The 19,268-nt window shown below is 41.3% G+C and overlaps 1 protein-coding gene across 1 annotated transcript in view; it reads right to left on the reverse strand.

Annotated features, from left to right (window-relative positions):
* The window catches only part of LOC122560634 (coronin-7-like), a 172,057-nt gene that overhangs the window by 10,458 nt on the left and 142,331 nt on the right, over nt 1–19,268 (reverse strand). The window contains exons 11-19 of the mRNA XM_043711484.1: nt 15,405–15,462; nt 14,436–14,581; nt 10,994–11,089; nt 10,632–10,787; nt 5,722–5,863; nt 4,999–5,174; nt 4,196–4,304; nt 2,721–2,807; nt 92–234 (exon numbers count right to left, since the gene is read on the reverse strand). Coding sequence (XP_043567419.1) covers nt 92–234; nt 2,721–2,807; nt 4,196–4,304; nt 4,999–5,174; nt 5,722–5,863; nt 10,632–10,787; nt 10,994–11,089; nt 14,436–14,581; nt 15,405–15,462 — 1,113 coding nt within the window. The remainder of the gene's footprint in view (nt 1–91; nt 235–2,720; nt 2,808–4,195; nt 4,305–4,998; nt 5,175–5,721; nt 5,864–10,631; nt 10,788–10,993; nt 11,090–14,435; nt 14,582–15,404; nt 15,463–19,268) is intronic.

Genomic DNA, 19,268 nt, shown 5'->3' on the forward strand with positions numbered 1-19,268 from the left:
CACTCCAAAAACCAATCTCACCTCTGCAACTACAAAGGAAAAAGTTCTTTAGTACTTCGCCTTGCTTCCCAAAGTTTTAAGTTTAGTGTACCTGCTCTGTATGTCCCCTCAGTATGATCTCTTCTTTTCCTGAACTGATGTTCCAGATCCTCAGAGTCATATCATATGAGGATGAAGCCAAGATATCAGATGCCAGTGGGTGGAATTTGATGGAATAGATTTTCTCTGTATGACCTGGCAGAGAAGAGGAACAGACACTTAGCGAAATTAATTGGTAGAGTTCCAAATTACCCCTGTTGTTAAAACATTATAATTCATAAACCACGCAGCAAAGATATTTAGACAGCACATTCCAAACCCATGACCACTTCCAACTAGAAGGACAAGGGCAGTAGATACATGGGAACACCATCTGCAAGTTCCCCTCCAAGCCACTCCCCATCCTAACGTGGAAAAAATCAGCGTTCCTTCACTATCACTGGGTTAAAATCCTGGAATTCCCTCTCTAAGGACATTGTGGGTCGACCTATGTGGACTGCAGAAGTTCAAGGTGGCAGCTCACAACCATCTTCTCACCACCTTGTTAAAGCACTGCAGTCCATACCATGTAGGAACACCCACAGTTAGGAAGTTTCAGGATTTTGACCTAGTTAAGGAACAGCGATTCATAGTGGTGAGAGACTTGACGAGAAATTTGCAGATGGTGGTACTCCTGCATATTTTTACCATTACCCTTCTAGGTTACAGATTTTGTAGCACTGTTGAAGAAAGTTAGTGAGTTTTTAACCATTTAGCCATGGGATTTGGATATTGCTGGCTAAGCCAGAAATTGTTGTTCATTCCTTATTGCCTTCAATGTGGTGATGGTGAGCTGCTATGTTGAACCACTGCAGTCCACATCATGCTGTTAGGGAAGGAGTTCCAGAATTGTAATCCAATGACACAGAAGGAATGGCAATATATTTCCAATTCAGGATGGCGAGTGGCTTAGATGGGAAATTGCAATTGGTCATGTTCTGATGTATCTGCTGACTCTGTCCTTCCAGATGGTAGTGATCATAGGTTTCGAAGGGTCTGTCCAAGGAGCCTCAATGGATTTCTACAGTGCATTTTCTAGATGGCATGCACTACTGCTACTAAGCATCAGTGGTGAAAGAGGATGCGATGCCAATCAAACAGGCTACTTTACACTGGATAGTGTCAAGCTTCTAGAGTGTGTTTTTGGAGCTGCACACATCTAAGCAAATGGGAATATTATCCATCACTTTCCTAGCTTGTACCTCTAGAAGGTGGGCAAGCACTGGGGAGTCAGGTTGTGAGTTACTCACTGCAGGATTCCAAATCTCTGATCTAGACTAGCTGCAGCATTTATATGACTGGTCCAGTTCAGTTTCTGGTCAATGATCATCTCAGGATTTTGATACCAGGGGATTAAGCAATGCTAATTCCACTGATATTGGTAATAACCAACCTCTGGGGGCTAGAGTGTAAATTACGAGAGCTGTCTCTGGGATTGGTCAAGCAATGGCCTGATACTGTGATACTCATGGAATCATATGTTACACACAATGTCCCAAAAAATACCATAACCATCCGTGGATATACATAACAGACCCAGCAGAGATGGCAGCACAATGATAGACAGTCAGAAGTGAGTGGGCCTTGGAGTCCTCAACATCAACTCTGGACCCCATGGAATTTCATGTGATTAGGTTAAACATGGGCAACGAAACCTCTTGCTAACACATACTGCCTTCTCATATTGAATGCCACCTGGACTACGTGCAGAGGTTGGCAGGGGCACAAAACATACTCGAGATAGGGACTTCAAAATTCATCACTGAGAATGGCTTGGCAGAACCACTACCTACTGAGGTGGTTGAGTTCTGAAGGACATTGTTGCTAAACTGGGTCTACAGCAGGTGGTGAGGGAGCCAACAAAAGAGGAAAGCATTCTTTACCTCATCCTCACTAATCTGCCTACTGCAAATCGATCAGTTCATGACAGTATCAACAAGAGTGACCACCACATTTACTGGAAAAAGAAACAGAGGAATTCTCATCTGCATAATTACAATCCGTTCAGCCTCTTTGCAATCATTAGCTAAATGAATGAAAAGGCTGTAATGGTACAGTATCTCCTAATGACAATCAATTTGGGATCCATCATAACTATTTGGTTATAGATGGCATCACTGCAGTGAAAGGTGATAATAATTGCTTTCAATATAAAACCAAATATGGCACCAAACAGGTCAAGTGAAACTGAATTTCAGATTGAGCAAAACCCTTCCAGGGGATGATATCACTATGGTTACAAAAGTAAGGCAGTGATCACATGCCTTACTGCATAAAGCATCTCCAATACTAGATTGAAAGCAGTTTACTTCAGTAAGTTACCTGCCACTGGGTTCAACATTTATGTTCTCCACCCATTCAATATTCTGACTGCCATATACATATACCTTTTTACATGGTCCTTTGTAAAAACTCAGTGAACTTAAACCCAATAGAAATCTGTGTCATGACGTCCAACATCAAGGACTCGACCTGACTACGTTAATATAACCTTGTCCAGTTTTCCTTTGTTTGTTGTCTAGCTCTTTCTTCATCAGGCAACTTTATCACTTCCCTTAGTCTACTAGTGAAATAAATTTACTAACTTTACTTCACATCCTATTTTTGAGAGGGCAAAAGTACATTTTTCTGTACTGTCTCACCAGAAAGGGTTTGCTCAGGATCAGAAAGAATTTCTGAGAGTCCTCCAGTTGGAATTCTCCAGAGTCGGATCTTTGCATCTTCACCAGCTGAAATCAATAGTCAATATACATAATGTCAGAAGCATTTCAGTTTTCCAGAATTATACAGCACTGAAGGCCACTATGCCTGCATCAGCTCATTGCTACAGCTATTCATTTATTTCATGTAGCCCTGCAAGCTGTTCCTTTTAAAATACTTATCCAATTCTCTGTTGAAAGTCACTACTAATTCTGGTTCCATCAACAGTACAGGCAATGCATTCCAGATTATAACCTACTCACTGCATAACAAAAGATTTTCTTCATCTTGTAGCTTAGGTTCAGTTTCTAGTTATTTGTATACAATTGTGTTTAATTATCTGGAAGTCAAGAGTACTAACTGGAGTCTCACTTGAGCAGATATAAAGAGACATTTGTTCACAATGGATTGTGGTTGAGTTTGGAGGTGCAGTTATTTTAAATAATCTGTTTTGACATGTTTGACACATCTCCAGGGCAAGTGGAACTTGATCCTGGACTTGAGCCCAGAGATAGGGACAATGCCACTGCCACAAGGGTCCTTGTCCAGGGGCTTGAACCCTGGACTCTCAGACTAAAAGCCTGAAGGTCAACCAATTGAGCTAGTTGGGCTTTAAGTTAAGAATTGTACACTTGAAACATTTCATTTTACAGACAAGTTATACATGAGGAAGGACTCACTCCTTTTATACTGTTTACCAATTTGCTTTTTTTAAAAACTGGTGACAAATCCTCCTGCCAGTGGAAACAACCTTTGAGAGATGACTTTCATGGATTAACTGACCCATCAGCCTGCTCACAAGCTAACTGTTAGTGATGGGGGATTGCATGTGAAGGCTAGTATAGAAACTATCAAGAATTGAGCTCAGATTAGTACAGACAACCATTTCCCTTGTTACTGTACATATCAGAACAAAATCAGTTCTCAAAGAAACATGGAATTCAGTCCATCAAGCTGACATTGACGTTTTTGAGGAGCAATCCAGTTAGTCCCATTTCTTTAGTCTTTCACCATGTCCCTGCAATTATTTTTCTTCTTTTCTCAGTGGACAAGTGGGCATTGCTTATTGAGACAGAAAACAGCTTCAGTCAGCTATTGGATGAACAGAATTAAAGTGGAAAAAGCCTGATAGTGAGAAGAGGGAGATCATGTGAGATCTTCAAGTGAAGACAGAGTGGCATCAGGAAGTGGTTGTTATAAAGCACAAGTTGGATAAAGTCTCTTTCAATTAATAGAAAAGCATCTTGGGATGAGTAATAAAGATTGAACAGTTGAGAACATTTTGAAATCCAGAGGGAACAAGATAATAAGCTATTTGAATATGACAACATTGCTGCAAGTAATTGCTTCCAAGATAAAATATTCTATCGTACATTGGTGCATAAGAAGGTATAAAATCTGAACTATGTGTCAGTACCGACAGCAAGCCGATGGCAATCGAAGGGATCCCAGATGAGGTCAGTGACCGCTGTACTGTTCTGAATGGTGGGAAGGGAGTTGTCCGGCAACCGCCCAGGTTTCGTGAGCTGCAGAAAACAAACAGTACTGAAGAGAAAGACTTGTAATGAACTGAATATAAAAACAGAGTCATCAGATTTCAGAACTCTTGATACATTTTCATGGACTGGGTAGCAACAATTACTCAGACAAGACACCAAGAACCACCAGGACACGCTTAGGCTGGCTGATACTAAATATAACTCATCTATACTCTCTCATCAAACATTCCCAGACAGTTATTGTACAACTTAGATACGAACTGAAAATGTGTTGCTGGAAAAGCGCAGCAGGTCAGGCAGAATCCAAGGAACAGGAGAATCGACGTTTTGGGCATAAGCCCTTCTTCAGGAATCTTCCTGAAGAAGGGCTTATGCCCGAAAAGTCGATTCTCCTGTTCCTTGGATGCTGCCTGACCTGCTGCGCTTTTCCAGCAACACATTTTCAGCTCTGATCTCCAGCATCTGCAGTCCTCACTTTCTCCTCCAACTTAGATACGAAGTAAACATTCCTATAAGCTGTCACTTCAAACACTCCAGGGCAGTTATGGCAAATATTGGATAAAGAGTAAAGCTGTTCTACAGTCTTAACACCCCTGGTGGTACACTACTCTCTGAACTTTAGTCCTGACCCAAGCTTCCCTGAAAGTAGCTTCCACTTCATATAGCTGTAAAATTGGATTGCAAGCGAACAGAGTGACAGAGTCCACTGCCAAGTAATCACCTCCAATACAGCAATCTGCCCACCCGACACCTTCAATGGAACTGCAACACGTTCACGATTTGCACAGAATCCATCAGATTCGCCAGGCGTTGTCAGGTTTAATCCCTTCAGATTAGTGATGTGTGTGCCCCGATGAGACACTGTGCCTTGTATATGTCTGAATTTTGAATTATTGCCTGAGAAATGAAATATAAAAGACATTGAAAATATAATCACCACAGCACGAAAATACCATCTAGCTGCTCCTGGCACCACACAAATGATCTGAGTTCTAGTTCCACACAGCTAAGACACCAGAGGGTCAGTTGCCACTCCACACAGTGAGTACACTGTGCTCAGTCCTGAACCAGCATAGTATACCACACTGTCATTTCTTCTCCCCTGAAAAGTTCAGCGCACTCTCAGTCTAGAACCCACACAGAGAGAACACCCAAGTGTCAAGTCCTGACCCACCTAGCAAGTATACCAGTACTGAACCTGCTCCAGACATTGTCATTCCCAATGCTACATGGCAAGCAGACCAAACTGTCATTCTGACCCCGCACAGCGAGTATATCTCAGTTTGTCACCTGCGCTTATCGACCAATCTTCTAATTCCTTCTAGATTGCTCGAACTTCAGCTTCATTTTCTCTGCTGCTGAAACAGTTGCTTGATTGTCGCAAATAGTTCAGACTCCCCCATGGCATTGAGAAACAGCTTTTCAGCTTCTCTCTCTAACTCACCCAAGATGCTGTGGAGAGATTTCTGGCCTTGAGGGGTTGTTACAAATTCGGTGAACTTTGAGCTGGTGCTGCTCGGAGAGGCGATGGATGATGAGGTCATTGAGCTGATGGAACTCGATGATGATGCCTGTCCATTGTCAACCTGAAATTTATTTTAAAAAGAACACATGCAACCCTAAACAGGAAGCTCGGAAAAAAGGGGAGAACAGACAGCAATAATTGCAAACGTTGTGCTCAAAACAAATTGAAAATTTTCATGCAAACAATCTAAGGTTAGGCTAAAGTTGAGGAACAAACACAGCCATCAGGAACAAGTGTCCTGGAACCTGGGTAATTTCCCTCAGTTTTGTTACACCCTCCTAATGGCCTCTTAATCATTCCCAATTTTATTGCTCCACTATCGATGGCTGTGCTTTCAGCTGCTTGATCTCCAAACTCTGGCATTTCCTCTCCACCTCTCTGCTACTGGAAGACTTCCTCAAAGCCTCTTTACTCAACTGTTCTAAATCTCTACGTGATTTGGCTTCAAATTTTGTATGATAATTCCTGTGAAACAACTTAATACATGTTAATATGATAACAGTACTACATAAGTTGTTTGCTTGATGGATCTCCAGATTATTTTCGATCTTGTGGACGAGGGAAGACAAATCTCTGTATTGAATTTGTTGTTCTAGCTCCAGATGGGAGTAAACAGGTGTAGTGAGAGATGATGAATGGGGGAGTTTTATGCATTTATTTTTATTTAAAGGCTAACTTTTCTTTAATTTAGCAATTAAGAAAGAATTACTCTTTAAATTAAGAGAAATTACATTTTATTCCAGCCTTAAAATAAGATTATACATTGACTGTGAGGTTAGCTGGTTAAAATTGGATTTGAAAAGCTTGAAGTTAAATGTTTTGAGAGGGGATAATGGAGGCCTTTCCTCAGTACTGCCATGTCTGCATCGAGAGGTGCTTGTGTGGACAGAGTGCAAATTTGGAGTTTGGTGTGTAAGGGCGCTCATTTTTTTTCTTACCTTTATTAGCATTCAGTAATTGGCTCTTACTTTGATACAGGGAAGAAGCTGATTGGCAAGAAAGTATTTAAGTTATTCTACTTATTCTAACTGTAATATTAGGTTTTAAAGTTATGACATGGCAGGTCAGCTTGACCAAGTGGAATAAATGTCCTTCCCATATATGGGAAGTCACAGATACACCACGTGTCCTACACGAATGAATCTGCAGGAAATATCAACTGCATAAGCTTGTGCTCTAAAATATTGATCTCAGTTGGAGTTACTGTTGGGTATCCATGAAGCAGAGAACCACACGGTGACACATTTAGGGAGGTGGTCATACCACAAGTGTGTATGCAGAAGGAATGGGTAACAGCCCAACTGGCAGCTAAAAGAACCAGCATGTATTGTAAGAGTTCCCAAATCTATCTGGCTTGCTAATCTGTTTTCCATTTTATATTTTATAGTGAAGATAGTGGTTCCTGAGGGGGAAGTCCTGAGCCAGAGCTAAGTATGTGGCACTATGGGTGGCTCAGTTATACATAACAGAAAAAGAAAAATGGAAAAAACAATAGTGAAAGGGGATTCCATAGTTAGGAGATCAGATAGACATTTTTGTGGCAGTAAATATGAACTCGAGGATGGTGTCTTGTCTGCCTGGTGGCCAGGATCAAGAATATCACAGCATGTGGCTACAGGCCATCCTGTTAGAGAATGGTGAACAGCTAGAGTTTGCGGTTCACATTAGTGCCAACACATAGGGTGGATCAGGAATGAAATCCTGAAAACAGAATTATTCCTGGAATGGCAGAATTGTCCGACAAAGAGAGATTGGGAAAACTGGGCCTGTATTTGAGAGTTTTGAAAAATGAAAGCTCATCTCATTGAAACCTATAATACTTGAAGGGATAGACAGGGTAAATGCAGGCAAGATGCTCCCCCTAGTTTTAGACATCCCATCCAGGAGATGCAATTTCAGTATAATGGGGATGACATTTAGGATTGAAATGAAGGGAAATTTCTTTACACAATGGGCTGTGAATCCTTGGAATTTTCTTTCTCAGAGATTTGTGGAAACTCAGCAATTGAATATGTTAAATGTAGAGATTTGACAGATTGCTAAATGTCAACAATGTAAAATGATTTGGGATAGTGTGGACAATAAGCATTGAAGTGGATGATCAACCGTCATATTGAATGGGTGAACTTACTCGACAGGCTGACTGGACTACTCCATTCCTACATTCCACAGTTCCAACATTGCTGACGTTTTATAGGACATTTATGTTTTATAAAAGTCCCCTTTATCTTAAAATGAATTGGAAATTTTTGTAAGAAGGACAGTGAGTTCAATTTAACATTTCTGCTGGGAGATAGGCTTGTGTGATCTGGTTGCCATGGGGAGAGAAACAAAAGCAAAATCTATTCAAATGTTGAATTCCAAATTCAAAATGTTAAGCACCTTTACACAGTACCTCTTAGAACAACTTCTGTTTTAAGACAAAGAAGCTACTGCCATGGGGAATCAGGTGAACTTTTTGCGTTGCTGAGTTGACAGGATGCTTGTGGTAGATAAATTCCTGTTAAAAAAAAATCTGGAAATTGAACAGATGGGGGCTCTTGGAAATTTGAGGAATGAAGTCACTAAGGTGGTAATAACTAGAGCCAGAAAATTTGGATCATGTGGAATAATTTTCTAAGGAACTAGAGGTTTCCTCCTGGTTTGGTCATGAGTCGAGCATATGGGAGAGCTGGGAGAGGCTGTGGTATGTTCTAGCGCAGCAGGTCAGGCAGCATCTAGGGAACAGGAGAATCGACGTTTTGGGCTAATGCCCGAAAGGTCGATTCTCCTGTTCCCTAGATGCTGCCTGACCTGCTGCGCTTCTCCAGCAACACATTTCCATCTCTGATCTCCAGCATCTGCAGACCTCATTTTCTCTTGTGGTTCTAAGGAACTAGAGGTTTCCTCCTGGTTTGGTCATGAGTCGAGCATATGGGAGAGCTGGGAGAGGCTGTGGTATGTTCTAATCTTGTACATATTAGCCAGAAGCTGAAAATGTGTTGTTGGAAAAGCGCAGGTCAGGCAGCATCCAAGGAGCAGGAGAATTGACGTTTTGGGCATGAGCCCTTCTTCAGCTGCCCGAAACGTCGATTCTCCTGCTCCTTGGATGCTGCCTGACCTGCTGCGCTTTTCCAGCAACACATTTTCAGCTCTGATCTCCAGCATCTGCAGTCCTCGCTTTCTCATATTAGCTGGAAGCAAATGAAAATGTTCCAAAAGAGTAATTTGGTTGTGTTTAGTTAATGTAAAAGTAACTTTTCTTTAGTTTGATGCATAATGATGCTACTCAATTAATTAGTATAGATTGATTTTAGTTGGTTTATTGCTGTAAAAGTCTTTGAAATCTTATCCTGTGTGTTTTTTTTGGTCAGATGGGAAATTTGTCTCTTTTTGAAAAGAGATCAGATGTACAGGAATCATAATACATGTCAACCAATATTTAATTGTAGATCAGACTTTGGGAATTGAAGGGCATTTCCAGTGGGCAATACAATGTCATCAAGTTTCTCTGAGAAGATTTACTTCGATCCACTTATTGCATTTCATGGTGTCACCACTTATAATCTGTCAAGCCCACCAAGGACACATTTACTGTAAACCAGATAATCATTGTGACCACATCCACTATCAATCATATCAATGCTGCATGCACTATCAATCTCACACCTCTGTGAATCATTTAACACATCCGCTATTAATCACAGACAGAAACAGGAATTATACATTCAGTTTTGGTATCATAAATAAAACTTTGGTTCTATTGTCTTAAAGTCAGTCCCTCAATCTATTTCTTTCTACTTCTTGCATTGGACCTGGAAGGGCAGGGAAGCAAATTCAGTAGAAGCTTTGTATAGAATAAATATTTAAAGGAATAATGTGCAGGGCTATAGGGAATAAACAGGGAAATGGAGCTCATTGGAATACTTTACCAAAGAACTGGAAAAGGCATGACAGACCGAGTGGCCTCTTTCTATGCAGCAGCATTCTATGATTCTATTATTTTCCAATATTCATCTGCTTGAAAAACCTTGACTAGTTCTGGAGAAGCATGCTTGTTATTATGACATGCTTTAATTTTAAGATGTCTTAATTTAATTTTTGCTCAGTTCACCCTCCCATTCTGAACTTTTTAGGTTGCTTTACAGCAGAGAGTAATTCTCCACTTTTATCAATCATACTTAGTCAGACCATTCTATAACACCTTCAACTCCACACAATACACAACTCCTTATAATATCACCTCAGTTGAACTAGACTGTCATTGTAAAACACAGTTTTATTATCCCAGGTATCTGTGTCTTCTATCATCGCCCAGGCTGATATATACCCATGGTGTCCAGGATTGAATACTTTCTTAAGGTGAGGTGGAACTAGCAAAATGGCAATGTTTTATATGCTTCTTCTCTTGTGATAAAGTCTAGGCTCCCGAGAGCTTTGATAGCCAATGAACCACCTATCATCTACTACTTCTCCACCAGCCATTGTACCCCATTTGAACTATTCCATTGTTGCCGCCACTATTTTAACCATTCACTTACTCACAAACTCACTCTGTACCGAGCAATGGGGAGCTCCGTTTTTGTGAATACTCTGGCAGAGCCAAAGGTCTGATTTGCAGTAGATTCTGTTTAGAGGGATGGTTTCTACTGGTTTTGTCAAGAATGGGAACGCATTTCTGCTCTCAACCTGTGCCTGTCTTAATTAATCATGTGGTTTGCAAGAACAATTAATTAAGTGTGCAATGATGAGTTTATTTAATATCCATTTATCCCATTACTTTATTAATGTCCCATTATATCAGCAGAATTGGACTGTCACTTGCTCTGAGTGATTGAAATACTACTTACTGATTTTCCCGTTCCCCAAGACATGTCTTCCATTTCTTTTTCTTCCCTGCGAGCTTGTTGTCTCAATTGTGTTGAGGTTTCCCGCAGACTGGGAATAGCAATGGAGGTGAAACTCTGCTTTGTGCGTTTGCCTGGATCTAAAGAAACTTTCAGTACCTGAAGGAACAAACAGCAATGACAGCAACTTGTAAATACATACAGCTGAAACACAGAACTGGAACCCAGTGGCCATGTGTGGAGAGAGATTAGGACACAGAACGAAAGGGACGGTGAGAGACACAGAAAGAAATATTGAATAAGAAACTCAACAAGGGAGGGACATAGACATAGACAGATGTAGACTACGGGAGGGTGATATCTACCTGCTCATTAGATCCATTGAACCAGTCCAGTGCAGATATTGAAGGAACTTTACCAGGAGTGTCTGGGAATAAATCATCATGGAATTCGTGGAAAGACTGTGATAATAAATACAAAACATAAGTATACTGGTAATATTTGTTGAAGAAGATCATTGCTTACACAGTTTGTTTTATTTATTAAGATGTCAGCTCACTGCCAGAGACAGGATTTATTGCTCATCCGTCATTACCCTTGAGGTATTACTGGGAAGCTCCTGAACCTCAAATGCATTTGGCCTAGATGTACCAACAATACTGTTAGGGAGACAGTTCCAGGATTTTAACACATTGACACTTAAGGAAAGGTGAAATCTTTCCAAATCAGGACAGTGAGTTACTTGCAGAGGAACTTGCAAGTGTTGATGGCGATTTTTCCAAGTATCTGCTGTCCTTGTCCTTCTAGATGGTAGTAGTTATGGGTTTGAAAGGGGTGATCCAACGACATTTAGTGAATTTCTGCAGGGCATCTTGTAGGTGCTACACACTGTGGTGACTGTGCATCATTGGTAGAGTAAGTGATGTTTATGCCTATGGTACCAATCAAGCAGGTTGCTTTGTCCCAGATGGTGTTGAGCTTCTTAAGCTGCGCCTATCCAGACAACTGAGCACTATGCCATCATGTTCCTTGTGCCTTGTAGATCGTGGACACACTAAGGGGAGTCAGGAGGTAAATTACTTGCTGCAGGATTCCTAGGCTCTGAACTGCTTGTATAGCCACAGTTTTATATATATGGCTAGTCCAGTTCAGTTTCTAGTCAATGATAACTCCCAGAACATTGATGACGGGGGATTCAGTGATGATAACGCCAATGAATGTCAAGGATGATGGATAGATTTTCTGTTGTTGGAAATGGTCATTACCTATCACTTGTACAGCTCGAATTATACTTGCCACTTGTCAGTCCAAGAGTCCAGATTAGAGTGGTGCTGGAAAAGCACAGCAGGTCAGGCAGCAGAGTTGTCAGCCCAAGTCCAGGTCTAGTTGCTTTTGACTGTAGACTGCTTCAGTATTTGACAAGTTGTGAATAGTGCTGAACATTATGCAATCATTTGTGAACATTCCCATTTCTGAGCTTATGATGGAGGTAAGGTCATTGATGAAGTAGCTCAAGATGGTTAGGTTTAGAAGACTATCCCGAGGAACTCTTGCAGTGATGTCCAGGAGTAGAGATGACTGACCTCCAACAATTATAACCATCTTCCTTCGTGCTAGGATTGACTCCAACTAGCGGACAATTTTCCTGTGATTTGAATTGACTGTTGCTTTGCTAGGTAAAATGTGGCCTTGATATCAAGAGCAGTCACTCTCATTTCACTTCTGGAGATCAGGTCTTGACAATGTTTGATCCAAGGCTGTATTTTTGTGTTAGTGAGCAATTTATTGCTAAGTAAGTACTGCTTGGTAGCACTGTTAATTATACTTTCTATCACATTACTGATGAGCAAGACTAGCCAGGTTACATTGCCCTGCTTTTTGTGTACAAGATATATCTGGACAATTTTCCATACTGTCCATCTATCTAGCACTTCTGGATGAAGATGCTGCAAATACTTCAGCCTAACATTTATGAGCTAGGATACCCCCATCACTGTGGATGCAAGTCTCCTCCACAATAGAGTGAGCTGCTTAACATTCACTATTGTTCATGACTGGATTATACAGCACTGCAGGACTTCAGTCCATTGGTTGTTTGTAGAATTAAGTTTTGTTATAGCTTCACAAAGTTGACGTCTCAATTTTAGGAGTGCTGGCATTGCTCCTGGCATGCCCTCCTGCACTCTTTATTGATCCAGGATTAATCCCCCTGGCTTTATAGTAATGGCAGAGCAGGAGATGTACAATGGAGATGTGAGGTCACACAGTTCATTTAAGTACAATTGCATTGCAACTGATGGTCCACAGCACCTCAAATGCCCAATCTTAGTTGCTAGATCAGTAATATGAAGATGAGCCACAGTTTCCACAAGGATTGCATGGTGGTCACTCCTACTGATACTAATATGAGCATGTGCAACTGCAGTAGGCAGATTGTTGAGAAGGAGATCAAATATTCTCTTCCCTCATATTGGTTCCCTCACACCCTACCACAGACCTAGCAGTCATGTCCTTTAGAACTCAACCAGTTCAGTAAGTAGCGGTGCTACTGAGCTACGTTTGGTGATGGATATTGATGCTCCCCATCCAGAATATATTCTGTGCCCTTACCACCTCAGCGTTTCCTCCAAGTATTGTTCAACATGGAGGAGTACTGACTGATCAGCCGAAGGACAATGAATTCCTGGTAATCATGAGGAGGTATCCTTGACCATGTTTGACACCATGACTCGTCATGGGATCATGAGTTAATGTTTCAGACTCCCATGGAAACTCCCTCCTAAATAACTATCACTGTGTCATCACCTCTGTTTGGACAGTACATCTGTTACCCTCTGTTTGGACAGTACTTACCACTGGGATGGTATTCGTGGATTCTGGAACATTTTCAGGTATGATTCCTTGACTATGTCAGGCTTGACTAGCCTATGAAACAATTTGACACTAGTTCCCAGATGCTATAAGGATGTTGCAAGGTCAAAGGGCTGAGGTTGTTGTTAATATTTCTAATACCTAGGGCAATGCCAGATGGTCCATCCAGTTTCATTCCTTTTCTGAGGCTTTTTAAGCAGTTTGATTCAACTGGGTGGCTTGCTAGACTACCACAGAGGGCTGTTAGGAACCAAGCACAATACATTGGTCTTGAGTCATGTGTAGTCCAGGACAACAGCCCTCCTTCCTAAAGTGCATTAGTGAACCAGATATAATTGGACATGGTCATCATTGGAAATTTAAATTGCAGATTTTATTTGAGTGCAAACTTCACCATCTGCCATGGTGGGATTCAAACACAGTTCCCCAGAATAGTACTTGGATCTCTGAACTACCAGTCCAGCAATACAACAATGCCTTCACTTCTCCAAGCCAATTTTATACTGAAATGATTGTTAAATTGAGAGGCTAATTGTTAGGTTGTTACCTATAGGGTTTGGGGATGCATGTGTGGGTGTTTATTAGTGGAACTGTGATCAATTGTGAGGGAAACTGTACACTCAAGATAGTGCTGAGGCAGAAAGAGAATATCAGAAGAAAAGTTTCCAAATAAAGATCAATAAGAATATGGAAGAAATTGTCATACAAGACTGCTGGAACGCAGGGAAATGCAATTGTTGAGAGGAAATACGTAATAAAGAAAAATATTACAGAATTAGGAAGAAATCAGATTGGTCAGCTGGGCGAGGTGGACCAAATGTCTTAAGTTCAGTGAGACCATTGAATTAATTTTTATCTCACCACATCTAACCTCAGATGGGCTGTGCATTGAGTCAAGTGAACCTGAGCTCCCAATTTCTGATCATTATTGGTTACCTTGCGGGGCACGTTGTAGCTGATGGGCACAATGGAGTTCTCAGTGAGCTGCAGTACTCGAATTACTTCACACGACATCACATCCAGTGCAAGTTTGGGCACCATGGCAACACCCTTGGACTTCAAATCTGTCATGCATTGATTCACTGGAGATTCACACAAAGTTAAAGTAAGACCAAAGGTAGAAATTCACCTGTACCTCTACCAATGTCACCTACTGCATCCATTGCACCCACTGTGGTCTCCTCTACATCATGGAGATAGTATGCCTTCTTGCGGATTGTTTTAGAGAACATCTCTGGGACACCCTCACCCACCAACCCCACCACCCCGTGGCTGAACGCTTCAACTCCTCCTCCCACTCTGTTAAGGAAATGCAGGTCCTGTGCCGCCTCCACCGCCAAACCATTACCACCAGACGCCTGGAGGAGGAATGCCTCATATGCCGCCTTGGAACCCTACAACCACATGGGATAAATGTGGATTTTAACAGCTTCCTCATTGTTCCGCCCCCACCACATTATCCCAGTCCCAAGCCTCCAATGTGGCACCGCCCTCCGGATCCATCGATCACTGCCCCCTCTGACCTATTACCTTCTCCCTCACCCTCATCCACCTATCGCTTTCCCAGCTACCTCCCTCCAATGCCACTCCCCATTCCCATTTATCTCTCAGCCCCGACCCACAAGCCTCATTGTTGATGAAGGGCTTATGCCCAAAATGTCAATTCTCCTGGTCCTTGGGTGCTGCCTGACCTGCTGTGCTTTTCTCAACAAAGGCAGGCAAAGTCTGACAATGCATGGACAGTGGGATGGAAGACAGTGAGCATTTCCACTGCAGTCAATACATTGGAATCTGTCATGACCCATAGCACAAGGGGAAAGATGCAAGAACGTAAAAATGGAGGATTACAAGGGTGCTGTCTGAGAGAGATTCAAGAGGTAGTCATTCCCAGTCAATTAATTTTACCTTGGGTTAAAGTGGCCTCTGGAGTGGACACTTCAAAGCAATGTAGAACATTATCACCCTGCATAGAAAAACAAAGATGTCAACGGAGCACAGCTTTACATAAACTGACTCATTACATAGACAATGTGTGTGTGAGAGACACATGTACAAATTTGTACCATTACCATCAACCTCTCACTGCCAATCAAATGAAGCAGATATCTGTGATTCCACGGCTCAGACAATGGAATAATTTTACATCACATCTCTCCCTCCGAAGCAACTAAGTGACTCCTGCTCCTGGTCACTGCTAGCTGGAACTTACTTACCAAGTCACTGCTGTAGAAAGGTACCAGTCAAGAGAACAAAAGAGCAGAATAAAAGAGAAGTGAGTAATTCAACCCTTCAAGCCTGCAAAAAGTAATGGTTGACTTGATCTTGGCCTCAACTTAATCATCTTGCCTGCCTCTCTCTCCCCTCAATGATCTTAGGACTCTCTTGCAGCTGAAACAATTCGACCACAGACATGCATATATTCAATGATCCAGCATCCAGTGCTCACTGGGGTACAGTATTCCAAAGATCAACAACTCTGAGGGAAGAAATTCTACCTCTCCTCTCTCTTTAATGGGAGATAATGTATTCAAATTGTGACCCTAGTTCTAGATTCCACCATAAGGAGAACATGCTCTTTGCACCCAACTTGTCAAACTCCTACACGTTATATGGTTTAATTAGATTACCACTTAATTTTCTGAACTCATATTAATATAAACATAACAACATATGAAATAGGAGAAGTAGGCTATTCTGCCCATCCAAACTGCTTCGCCATTTAATAAGATCATAACAGATCTGATTGTGGCTCAACTCCACATGACAAACCTACCCCAGATAGCCCAAGACTCCCTTACGAGTCAAACTTTTACCCACCTCTGTGTTACAAATATTCAAGACTCTTTTTCTACTGCTTTCTGAAGCACAGTTTCATACACAGATCCTCAGATATAACATTAACAAACTTCTCCTCTTCCACCAAGAAAACAAATTCTCACCTCCATCTTAAACAGGTAAATCCTTATTTTTAAACCATATCCTTCCGACAAGAATAAATGTCCTTTCAGCTTCCGTTCTTTCAAGTAATCTAAAAATGTTTCAACAAGATCATGTCTAAACTCTAATTATATGGACCTACCTATCAATCTAATTTTGTAAGATTTCCCCCTCCCCCACCCATCTCAGGAATCAGTTGAGTGAACCTTCTCTGAGCTGCTTCTAATAATATTTATATCCTTTTAAATAAGGACACCAAAACTGTATACAGTACTGCAGATGTGATCTCATAATGCTCTGTGCAACTATAGCAAAGAAAAAATACATTTATATTCCATTCCCCTTGCAATAAACTACAACATTGAATTGGCCTAATGTTCTACACCTGCTTATTATTTTTTGATTCATATTTGACATCCAAACCCTCTGTATCCCAGAACTGTGTAATCTGTCTCAATTTAAATAATATGCTGCTTTTCTATTCTTCCTGCCAAAATGGAAAAGTTTATATTTACCTACTTTATTACCAACTTTTTGTTGACTCACCTAGCCTATCTCTATGCCTTTGCAGATGCTTTATGTCCTCTTCACAACTCACTTTCAGACCTATTTTTGCAGTTGGCCAAGTGCATTATCCCAAAATTTTAGACACATTCTCGTTTGATGATCACAGCAGTGACACCTTGTCTCCAGAGCAGCCAGGAAACCAGGAGTACAAAGCTCCTTTTCCAGGGGAAACCAAGTGACAGAATCATACTCCTCCTCATCTTCATATGGATGAAACACTATTATTCAAGTGAATGCAATGGAACCAAATGAGCTTCTACCTGTGAAGTAGGGTGATTGGTTAGCAGTCTGAATGTAGGAAGTATAGGAATGTAGGAAATTGCTGTCTTTATGTTAGATCTTACTTTTAAGCATCTAAGGTTTAACTACAAATAGCTTCTACATAGAAGCTACTCTTAAATGTAATCTGACCACCGCCGATAGGCAAGTGATGCTTTTCACTCAAATGCGACTTGAAAGTAAAATTTCTGAGATTTATTAAGACTGCAGGCAATAAAGTTCTGATAAAGAAGTACTGGTCTTAATGATACAGAACTAAAAGCAAATTAATGCAGATGCTGGAACACTGAAATAAAAACAGAAAATGCTGAAATTATTCTGAAGATCAAACAGCATCTGTAGAGAGAGAAACAGAGCTAGTGTTTCACGTCGATAGTATGTAATGAGAACTGGAGAACAAAAAAAATGCTCTGAAGTAATACCAAGGCAGGCTTTAGTGAAATACCAAAAATAAGAGATCTTGATGGACCGTGACACTAGAGAGATTCAAATATATAAGAGCACTGTTACAAGGTGGAAAATGATGGTCATGATACAAATGAGGCAAAGATCAGATTAGGGAGATATAAATGAGAACAGAAAAATCATGGCCAACAGACTCTTAGAGATGTACAGCACTGAAACAGACCCTTCAATCCAACTCATCCATGCCAACCAGATATCCCAAACCAATCTAGTCCGACCTGCCAGCACCTGGTCCATATCCCTCCAAACCCTTCATATACCCATCCAGATGCCTTTTAAATGTTGCAATTGTACTAGCCTCCACCACTCAGCACTGATCCTTGCGGCATTCCACTGGTCACAGGCCTCCAATCTGAAAAATGACCCTCCACCACCACCCTCTGCCTTCTACCTTTGAGCCAGTTCTGTATACAAATGACTAGTTCCCCCTGTATTCCATGAGATCTAACCTTGCTAATCAGTCTCCCTGTCGAATGCCTTACTGAAGTCCATATAGGTCACGTCTACTACTCTGCCCTCATCAATCCTCTTTGTTACTTCTTCAAAAAACTCAGTCAAGTTTGTGAGACATGATTTCCCATGCACAAAGCCTTATTGACTATCCCTAATCAGTCTTTGCTTTTCCAAATACATGTAAATACGGTCCCTCAGGATTCCCTCCAACAACTTGCCCACACCGACGTCAGGCTCACCGGTCTATAGTTCCCTGGCTTGTCCTTACCATCTTTCCTAAAGAGTGGCACCACATTAGCCAACCTCCAGTCTTCTGGCACCTCACCTGTGACTATCAATGATACAAATATCTCAGCAAGAGGCCCAGCAATCACTTCCCTAGCTTCCCACAGAGTTCTAGGGTACACCTGATTAGGTCCTGGGCATTTATCCATTTTTATGCGGTTCAAGACATCCAGCTCTTCCTCCTCTGTAATGTGGACATTTTTATCTACATTCGATATCTTCCATGTCCTTTTCCACAGTAAATAGTAATGCAAAATACTTGTTTAGATCTCCCTCATCTCCTGCGGCTCCACACAAAGGCTTCCTTGCTGTTCTTTGAGTGGCCCTATTCTCTCCTTAGTTACCCTTTTGTCCTTAATGTATTTGTAAAAACCCTTTGGATTCTCCTTAACCCTATTTGCCAAAGTTATCTCATGTCCCCTTTTTGCCCTCCTGATCTCTCTTTAAGTATACTCCTACTCACTTTATACTTATCTAAGGATTCACTCAATCTATAAAAGCAAGTTACTGCGGATGCTGGAATCTGAAATCAAAAGAGAAAATGTTGGAAAATCTTAGCAGGTCTGGCAGCATCTGTAAGGAGAGAAAAGAGTCTAAATGTAGACTCGAAACGTCAACTCTTTTCTCTCCTTACAGATGCTGGAAATGTGTTGCTGGAAAAGCGCAGCAGGTCAGGCAGCATCTAGGGAACAGGAGAATCGACGTTTCGGGCATTAGTCCTTCTTCAGGAATGAGGAAAGTTGGTCCAGCAGGCTAAGATAAAAGATAGGGAGGAGGGACTTG

This window comes from Chiloscyllium plagiosum, chromosome 21 (genome assembly GCF_004010195.1).
Source record: "Chiloscyllium plagiosum isolate BGI_BamShark_2017 chromosome 21, ASM401019v2, whole genome shotgun sequence".
In the NCBI taxonomy this organism is placed as follows: domain Eukaryota; kingdom Metazoa; phylum Chordata; class Chondrichthyes; order Orectolobiformes; family Hemiscylliidae; genus Chiloscyllium; species Chiloscyllium plagiosum.